The 9,563-nt window shown below is 54.0% G+C and overlaps 1 protein-coding gene across 1 annotated transcript; it reads left to right on the top strand.

Moving 5' to 3' along the window:
- Positions 1-2,589: 2,589 nt before the first annotated feature.
- Positions 2,590-8,920, top strand: LOC138242614 (GTPase IMAP family member 1-like). The gene is made up of 6 exons (XM_069198156.1): positions 2,590-2,828; positions 3,257-3,336; positions 4,501-4,618; positions 5,425-6,096; positions 7,760-7,942; positions 8,285-8,920. Exons 2-6 carry the CDS (start codon positions 3,292-3,294, stop codon positions 8,512-8,514), a joined length of 1,248 nt encoding a protein of 415 aa, XP_069054257.1. The 5' UTR covers positions 2,590-2,828; positions 3,257-3,291; the 3' UTR covers positions 8,515-8,920.
- The last annotated feature ends 643 nt before the right edge of the window (positions 8,921-9,563 follow it).

The raw sequence follows: 9,563 nt of genomic DNA on the forward strand, positions 1-9,563 counted from the left end.
GACTCCTGTTCTCCAGGGCTGTATAATCTCTGTCCTTCTCACGCCTGAAGATCAAGGCTCCGCAGCTGAAACGTTGTGGCTCCTGTCTTGTCTTTCCACCCTGGAATAAACCCTTCACTTGCTCCTCTGCAGCCTGTTCCTGCCGACGCAGCTGCCTGCTTGAACTTCTATATATGTGCAGTAATATGTTGTCAGCAGCTGACCCTGCAGGTGCTCAGTCAGGACCCTGTCTCTGTCTGTCTCCACAGGGGACAAGCCCGCTGTCCTGGTGATGATGCACCACACCTACGACCCCGAGGCAGTTGTGGCTGAGAGCAGCAGACTGGTGACCAGGAGTGACACTGTGGCTGTGGACTGTCTGTTCCACGAGACAGAGGGGCTGCTGGAGAAGTGTCCCACCAATAAGCGAGCTGTGAAATTAGCCAAAAGACATTTAAATAAAATGAAAAAGAAGGTGAAGGAGAATAAGTAGAAGGAGAAAAAGGAAGAGAAGGAGGAAGAGGAGAAGGAGAGGTAGAAGGAGAAAGAGATGAAGGAGAAGGAGGAGGAGAGGTAGTCCCAGATTACACTGCTCAGTGTAGGGTCACTGTTCTCCTCTCCACACCTCCTTGGTGTTCCCCAGGGCTCCATCCTGGGTCCCTCCTGTTCTCCTGTAGCCCTCTCACCTGGCTCCTCTCCACTGTCTTCCTGCTGATGGTTCTCCAGTGTCTCTCTGCCCCCTCCTCTGATGCCCAGGTCTCCTCCTCAACACAGACGAGATGGGCTGTTGGTGCCCTCCACTCACCCTTCATCCCTTTCTGCCCCCTGCTCTGTGTGCCTCTCGTCCCTACTCTCCTCTCACCCTAGACTGGGCATGTTCCTCCTCTCGCCTGTCCAGACAGGTAGATCAGTCATGTTCTTCTCTCACCTGTCCACCTGTCCAGACAGGTAGATCAGTCCTGTTCCTCCTCTCGCCTGTCCAGACAGGTAGATCAGTCATGTTCTTCTCTCACCTGTCCACCTGTCCAGACAGGTAGATCAGTCCTGTTCCTCCTCTCGCCTATCCAGACAGGTAGATCAGTCATGTTCCTCCTCTCACCTGTCCAGACAGGTAGATCAGTCATGTTCCTCCTCTCGCCTGTCCAGACAGGTAGATCAGTCATGTTCTTCTCTCACCTGTCCAGACAGGTAGATCAGTGTTCCTCCTCTCGCCTGTCCAGACAGGTAGTTCAGTCATGTTCCTCCTCTCGCCTGTCCAGACAGGTAGATCAGTCATGTTCTTCTCTCACATGTCCAGACAGATAGATCAGTCGTGTTCCTCCTCTCGCCTGTCCAGACAGGTAGTTCAGTCGTGTTCCTCCTCTCGCCTGTCCAGACAGGTAGATCAGTCATGTTCTTCTCTCACCTGTCCAGACAGGTAGATCAGTCATGTTCCTCCCCTCGCCTGTCCAGACAGGTAGATCAGTCATGTTCTTCTCTCACCTGTCCAGACAGGTAGATCAGTCATGTTCTTCTCTCACCTGTCCAGACAGGTAGATCAGTGCTTCTCGCTGAACAGACGTTGACCCGCGTGTTGGTGGGTCTGCAGAAACACTTTAACCCCAGGCTGACTTTATAAATATTTGCCATGTTTTCCCCATTGTTGTCGCAGTTAGATACTTCACAGACACCCACACCAGGCTGAAGATGAACGTCATCACATCATTAACCCTTTAGCTGCTTCACGAGTGTGCTGGTGGTACCAGGTCGCTTCTACAGTGTCTGATTCCCCAGTGATGTACTGTGCTCCAGTCTATCGCATTGTTATGGTTTGTACAAATCGCAAAATCTGTGTAAGCATATGACAATAAAGCTTTGGGTTTGAATCTGGTGTTGAATTCGATATTTTTAAGAGCTTTGCGCCCCAATACAGATCCCTGTGGAACGCCACTAATATCTCTCTCTCCAACAGAAACACACACCACTGAACACGCACTGCAGTGCTCAGGCCTCTGAGATTCCTGTCTCCGACAGTAACACACTGACACTGAACACACACCGCAGTGCTCAGGCCTGTGAGATTCCTGTCTCCGACAGTAACACTCTGACACTGAACACACACCGCAGTGCTCAGGCCTGTGAGATTCCTGTCTCCGACAGTAACACTCTGACACTGAACACACACCGCAGTGCTCAGGCCTGTGAGATTCCTGTCCCCGACAGTAACACTCTGACACTGAACACACACCACAGTGCTCAGGCTTGTGAGATTCCCGTCTCCGACAGAAACACACACCACTGAACACACACCGCAGTGCTCAGGCGGCTGTGATGTCCTGATTTCTCTGTCTGACAGTCGTAATCATTATCAGTTATTGTTATGATTTAGAAAGTGTTATAAATTAGTCATCGGTAGTATTTTGTTGGTGTGATAGTTTTATAGAACATAATTTGTACCCTTTCCTACAGCAAAACGTCTTACTGGGAGCACTCTGAGAGACGTGTTTTGAACACGGGCGTGACTGCACTCTCTTATCTCAGAGTTTAACCCCAGAACTCGTCGTTATGAGTTTTGAAGAGGAGCAGCTCTGCGGTCTTACTCTGTGGAAGACGGCGGCTGACGAAGCATATGAGAGAGAGCTCAAGCACAGGCGCCCTCTTGTGGCAGAGAGAGGGATACCAGCCCGGAAGACCAGCGTGACCCTACGCAGCCAATCCGTCAGTGACACCCAAAAGCAGAACTGAAACGGAAAGTTTCTCCGCTCTCGAACAGACCCTCCACACGGTCTCTAACGCGGCGGTTACAGAGCTGAGACTCTGAGGTTTTTCTATTCTGCGAAGCTGAGGGGAGGCAGCTTTCGAGATACCAGGTAAGGCAAATAATACTGTCAGTTACTCACGTCTTACCGTAAATACTGTAGCAGAGAATTACAGACAGATCAATACTCACACCGTACCGTAAATACTATAGGAGAGCTTTACAGACAGATCAATACTAACGCATTACCGTAAATACTGTAGCAGAGCTCACAACTTACCGTAAATACTGTAGAAGAGAATTACAGTCAGATCAATACTCACACATTACTGTACATACTGTATGAGAGCTGTACATACTCACACCTGACCGTAAATACTGTGAGAGAGCTGTACTGTAAAGACATGTGCTGAATGGGAGTCAGACAGGGGACTGGGGGTGGACAGGCAGTGTGAGACGAGAGACAGGTTGCAGGCAGGGGCAGCTGTGTCTGGAATACACCTGTCCAGAGTCCAGCTTGTCTCTCTCTGTTTCTGCCAGAGCAAGGGAGAGCTGTGCTGGGGGAGATCGCGGACATGTCCTGGTGGGGATCCCGGCAGCACAAGAGCAGCCCCTGTGAGGTGAGTGTCCCGGGACAGAGGGGGCGTCCCGCAGCAGGGCCAGTCCACTGTGTCCACAAGAGCTGCAGGAGTGACGAGACTCCGACACATCCGTGAGATAATACTGTTCGCAGTGACAGGTCACCACAGCACAGACTGGACACACTGAGCACACGCAGACTGGACACACTGACCACAGCACAGACTGGACTGGACACCACAGAGCCACACTGCTCTCTACAGTACTGATCAATCACACTGACCACAGCACAGACTGGACACACTGACCACAGCACAGACTGGACTGGACACCACAGAGCCACACCGCTTTCTAGAGGTACTGATCAATCACACTGACCACAGCACAGACTGGACACACTGAGCACAGCACAGACTGGACTGGTCACCACAGAGCCACACTGCTCTCTACAGTACTGGTCAATCACACTGACCACAGCTCAGACTGGACACACTGACCACAGCACAGACTGGACTGGTCACCACAGAGCCACACTGCTCTCTACAGTACTGATCAATCACACTGACCACATCACAGACTGGACACACTGAGCACAGCACAGACTGGACTGGACACCACAGAGTCACACTGCTCTCTACAGTATTGGTCAATCACACTGACCACAGCACAGACTGGACACACTGACCACAGCACAGACTGGACTGGACACCACAGAGCCACACTGCTCTCTACAGTACTGATCAATCACACTGACCACATCACAGACTGGACTGGACACCAAAGAGCCACACTGCTCTCTACAGTACTGATCAATCACACTGACTACAGCACAGACTGGACACACTGACCACAGCACAGACTGGACATGTCGACCACAGCACAGACTGGACACACTGATCACAGCACAGACTGGACACACTGACCACAGCACAGGCTGGACTGGACACCACAGAGCCACACCGCTTTCTAGAGGTACTGATCAATCACACTGACCACAGCACAGACTGGACACACTGACCAGAGCACAGACTGGACATGTCGACCACAGCACAGACTGGACACACTGACCACAGCACAGGCTGGACACACTGACCACAGCACACACTGGACACACTGACCACAGCACACACTGGACATGTCGATCACAGCACAGGCTGGACACACTGACCACAGCACAGACTGGACATGTTGAGATGTTTCCACAGGTCCACGGTGATGTGACGGAGAGGAGGAAGAGGGTGGAGGAGGAGAGGAAGGAGGTGGACAGAGAGAGGAGGAGTGTGGAGGAGGAGAGGAGGAGTGTGGAGGAGAAGAATGAGAAAGGTGAGCAGGAGAAGAGTCCCACCAGACTCAATCACTGGCTGGCTGCTCGCTCGGTCAGGAGGTCAGCATGGTTAACTGGACACTGGGGCCAGGGGTCACAGGTCCTGGGGGTGCTGTCTGTGTGGAGTCTGCATGTTCTCCCTGTGTCTGTCTGGGTTTCCTCCCACAGTCCAGAGACAGGCTGGGGGGTTAATGGGCTTCTGGGACAACACTGGCTCTGGTGTGTGTGTGTGTCCTGTGATGGACTGGTGTCCTGTCCAGGGTGTGTGTGTGTCCTGTGATGGACTGGTGTCCTGTCCAGGGTGTGTGTGTGTCCTGTGATGGACTGGTGTCCTGTCCAGGTGTGTGTGTGTGTGTGTGTGTGTGTGTGTGCGTGCGTCCTGTCCAGGGTGTGTGAGTGTGTGAGTGTGTCCTGTGATGGACTGGTGTCCTGTCCAGGGTGTGTGAGTGTGTGTGTGTGCTGTGATGGACTGGTGTCCTGTCCAGGGTGTGTGTGTGTGTGTGTCCTGTGATGGACTGGTGTCTGTCCAGGGTGTGTGAGTGTGTGTGTGTGTCCTGTGATGGACTGGTGTCCTGTCCAGGGTGTGTGTGTGTGAGTGTGTGTGTCCTGTGATGGACTGCTGTCCTGTCCAGTGTGTGTGTGTGTGTCCTGTGATGGACTGGTGTCCTGTCCAGGGTGTGTGAGTGTGTGTGTGTGTCCTGTGATGGACTGGTGTCCTGTCCAGGGTGTGTGTGTGTGTGTGTGTTCTGTGATGTGGTATCTTCATGAAGAGAGAGGTGCTGACTCCCGACCGGTGTCCCTGCAGGCTGTGTGTGTCTCCGGAAGCTGGTGCTGGTGGGGGAGGCCGGGGCGGGGAAGAGCTCCACAGGCAACACCATCCTGGGCAGGGAGGAGTTCGCACCCGGCCCCAGGCCCTCCTGCGCGGTGGCGATGGCGGAGGTCGGCGGGACCCTGGTGTTAGTCACCGACACCCCCGGCCTGTCCCCCAACTGCAGCCTGGCGGACTTCGGCCCCGAGCTCTCGTCCACGGAGCCCGACGTGTTCCTGCTGGTCACCCGGGTCGGGGCGGCGGGCGCGGGCGCGAGGGGCACGGCGGCCGCCCTGTGGGGGGTCTTCGGGGAGGAGGTGCTGCGGCGCACGGTGGTCCTGTTCACCCACGGGGACGAGCTGGGGGGGGCCGGCCTCGAGGGCGTCCTGCGGGGCGCCCAGCCCGAGCTGAGACAGCTGCTGGAGCATTGTGGGAACAGGTACCACCTCTTCAACAACAGAGACGCCAGCGACCGCCGGCAGGTGACCCTGCTGCTGGACACGGTCGACAGGGTGGTGCAGGAGAACGGAGGGGGGGGCATCACCCAGGACACCCAGAGGAGGAGGAGGAGGCTGGAGGAGGAGAGGAGGAGACCGCAGGAGGCCAGGAATGTGGGCAGCAGGAGCGCCAGCCTTCAGCAGGAGAGGAGACACAGCAGCAGCACAGGAGGTAAGGGGAGCGGGCGATGGGGTCCTGTTGATGAGCAGGGCGAGAGGCTGTGACGTGGGCATCGCTGCACAGGAAGGGGAAAGAGCCGGGCAGGCTGCGTCTCCTGTCCCTTCGTAGCGGGAAACCTCCTGGTGTGTGTGTGTGTGTCCTGTGAGGGACTGGTGTCCTGTCCAGGGTGTGAGAGTGTGTGTGTGTCCTGTGATGGACTGGTGTCCTGTCCAGGGTGTGTGAGTGTGTGTGTGTGTCCTGTGATGGACTGGTGTCCTGTCCAGGGTGTGTGAGTGTGTGTGTGTGTCCTGTGATGGACTGGTGTCCTGTCCAGGGTGTTTGAGTGTGTGTGTGTGTCCTGTGATGGACTGGTGTCCTGTCCAGGGTGTGTGAGTGTGTGTGTGTGTGTCCTGTGATGGACTGGTGTCCTGTCCAGGGTGTGTGTGTGTGTGTGTGTCCTGTGATGGACTGGTGTCCTGTCCAGGGTGTGTGAGTGTGTGTGTGTGTCCTGTGATGGACTGGTGTCCTGTCCAGGGTGTGTGTGTGTGTGTCCTGTGATGGACTGGTGTCCTGTCCAGGGTGTGTGAGTGTGTGTGTGTCCTGTGATGGACTGGTGTCCTGTCCAGGGTGTGTGAGTGTGTGTGTGTGTCCTGTGATGGACTGGTGTCCTGTCCAGGGTGTGTGAGTGTGTGTGTGTGTCCTGTGATGGACTGGTGTCCTGTCCAGGGTGTGTGAGTGTGTGTGTGTGTCCTGTGATGGACTGGTGTCCTGTCCAGGGTGTGTGAGTGTGTGTGTGTGTCCTGTGATGGAATGGTGTCCTGTCCAGGGTGTGTGAGTGTGTGTGTGTGTCCTGTGATAGACTGGTGTCCTGTCCAGGGTGTGTGAGTGTGTGTGTGTCCTGTGATGGACTGGTGTCCTGTCCAGGGTGTGTGAGTGTGTGTGTGTCCTGTGATGGACTGGTGTGCTGTCCAGGGTGTGTGAGTGTGTGTGTGTGTCCTGTGATGGACTGGTGTCCTGTCCAGGGTGTGTGAGTGTGTGTGTGTGTCCTGTGATAGACTGGTGTCCTGTGATGGACTGGTGACACCCCAGGGGAGCACAGAACACCCTCGCATTCGAGCCCCACCAGGTGAACCCTCTCTCACGTTTGAACTCCTGTCTGGGTCAGCCCAGCCAGGGGTTAATCTGCTCCTGCTTGAAACGTGTGCTGGACAGCAGTCCCCCTCTGGAAACTGGGTGCTGTTCGATTCGATCTCTCCCCAGTGCGGACGTGTGAGCAGAATGGTGATTCTGTCAGAACGGTTTGGCTCTGTGCTCCGTGAACAGAGTATTCCAGTGTCACAGCGAACGCTGGTGTTGTTGTGGTTTCATGGGGGAATTGTGGAGAACAGTTTGGAAAGATCATAGACGAAACGTTCAGGGTCATTTTAAAAGTGTTATGTTGTTCAGGTGCGGTGAGTGTACAGTACTGTGGTGTGAGCAGTGGGATAGGCATGTAGAGGGATGTTTCCTGTGAAGCGCTTGGACAGTCACCCTAGATATCTTGTAAATGAAAATGCTTGACTGTTTACGCTTCACGTATTTGAGTTTTGATGCTTTAAATTCTCAGCAACGTTGCAGATCACAAGTCTGCTGGCATTGACTCCACTGTGTGTCTGTTGTTTTTGTATCTGCCCAGTCAAAATCCACTTCCTGGCTGCTGGAGTTACCCTGGGAGCTGACAGGATGTTCAAGGAGAAACTGGGAAAGCAGATGAATTTTAAAGAGAGCCCCCTACAGGAGTGTGACGCCATCGTGACTTTCTGTCCTGTCAGCTCTCAGATAGGGACTGATATCGACCACGCCCTCCAGATGATTCCAGGTAAAATTGAATTCGAAGGGATTTAAGAAACTTCTTGAAAAGAAAGAATTGATAGACAGGAAATAATTTGTTTGCTTGACACTTTTTTCCTCTGACGCAACAAGACACAGCTCTGGCACAGCTAGTGTTAGCTAGTTAGCACACTAGTTAGCTAGTTAGTTAGGTCTAACTCTGCTGCCTGTCTGCTGTGTCCTGGGACTCACCTGAGCCAGCTGAGTGGACACTGTTGAAGAGTCTCGTCTGTCTGTAACTCAGGGCTCTGAGGTCCTACAGCTCTGCTCTCAGAGGACAGGAGAGTCTGCAGGTGCTCCATCAGGACCCTGTCTCTGTCTCTCTCCACAGGGGACAAGCCCGCCGCCCTGGTGGTGATGCACCACACCTACAACCCCGAGGCAGTTGTGGCTGAGAGCAGCAGACTGGTGACCAGGAGACACACAGTGACTGTGGACTGTCTGTTCCATGAGACAGTGGGGGGACTGCTATGCAACTGTCCCATCAATGAGCGGGCTGTGGGATCAGTGCGTGACATGCTGAGAGGCTTACCCACAGCGAGGCAGAAGACAGCAGAGTGAGAGAGGTGCCCAGGCAGGGCTCTGAGGGAGAGGAGAGAGGGGGGTTTGTCTCCTCTTCCTGCAGTGGACTAGGAGGGCATGTGAGTGAATGGAGGGGTAGATGGGTGGATGGAGGGGAGATGGCTGAATGAGTGAATGGAGGGGTAGATGGGTGAATGAGAGGCATCCGGTCATTGTCGTCCAGCTGCTCTGACCCGCAGCCCGGCTGTCCAGGTGCTGAACCAGGTCGTTCTCTTTCAAGAGGCCCCTCCCCCCACCTGTGGCCACACCCACCGCCTTCCGGTCACTCTCCGGAAGAGGAAACCCGATGCGCTCCCTCTTTTTAAAAAAAACGAAACGTGTCTTCACTGCTCACCAGCTGTTTAAATCAGCGCATATTAAAACATTAAAGCGCTTTGTCACTGTACAGCGTTTTGAATTCTTTTTTACATGGGACAGTGATTTTACACAGGGGACCGCGATTGTACAACACGCAAGAACACGTTTGTGTAAACCTTGTGTGGCACTAGTAGTTCTGTGGATATTTGAGACCCTAGTGGTAATCCAGTTCGATTTCAGACTGCATGAACTGGGAAAATATCACCGGAGGGTCGTGTCATCTGCTGAACTGGGATGCTGTCGTGAAAATCAGCTTTCGCAGCTGGGTTTGCCAATCAAATATAGTTACAACAGGGCTGAAATAAACCGCGGACTCCCGGACGAACCAGCCGCTGTCGTCATCATCATGATTTCTTGGAAGACGCGCTCCTCTTCCGGGATCGGAAGCTGCCCCGCCCCCCCCCCTTCCGAAGTGCGCATGTGCGGTGGAAATCTGCGGCGTGATTCGTCAGCTCGTCCGTGGGTCGTAATACCTGTAGAAAACGCGCTAGTTTCACGTCTACTTTCGCATTGTGATAATAATTGCTTACACTTATATAGAAAAGCGAGGGGTCTGGTCATTCTTGCCCAGTGGCTTTGACACACAACCCCAGAACCTGAAAGGGCGCTTGTGTGGCCTTTTCCCCCAGCTTGTTCGGGACCTGTAAGTCAGTACAATCAGGTCAGCCCGA

The sequence above is a fragment of the Lepisosteus oculatus genome, chromosome 14 (genome assembly GCF_040954835.1).
Source record: "Lepisosteus oculatus isolate fLepOcu1 chromosome 14, fLepOcu1.hap2, whole genome shotgun sequence".
Classification (NCBI taxonomy): domain Eukaryota; kingdom Metazoa; phylum Chordata; class Actinopteri; order Semionotiformes; family Lepisosteidae; genus Lepisosteus; species Lepisosteus oculatus.

Excerpts from the sequence above, each read along its gene's own strand:
- LOC138242614 (XM_069198156.1), top strand. The coding sequence starts at position 3,292 with ATGTCCTGGTGGGGATCCCGGCAGCACAAGAGCAGCCCCTGTGAG. Across the intron at positions 3,337-4,500 it reads ACAAGAGCAGCCCCTGTGAG|GTCCACGGTGATGTGACGGA; the intron begins GTGAGTGTCCCG and ends ATGTTTCCACAG. Across the intron at positions 4,619-5,424 it reads GGAGGAGAAGAATGAGAAAG|GCTGTGTGTGTCTCCGGAAG; the intron begins GTGAGCAGGAGA and ends GTGTCCCTGCAG.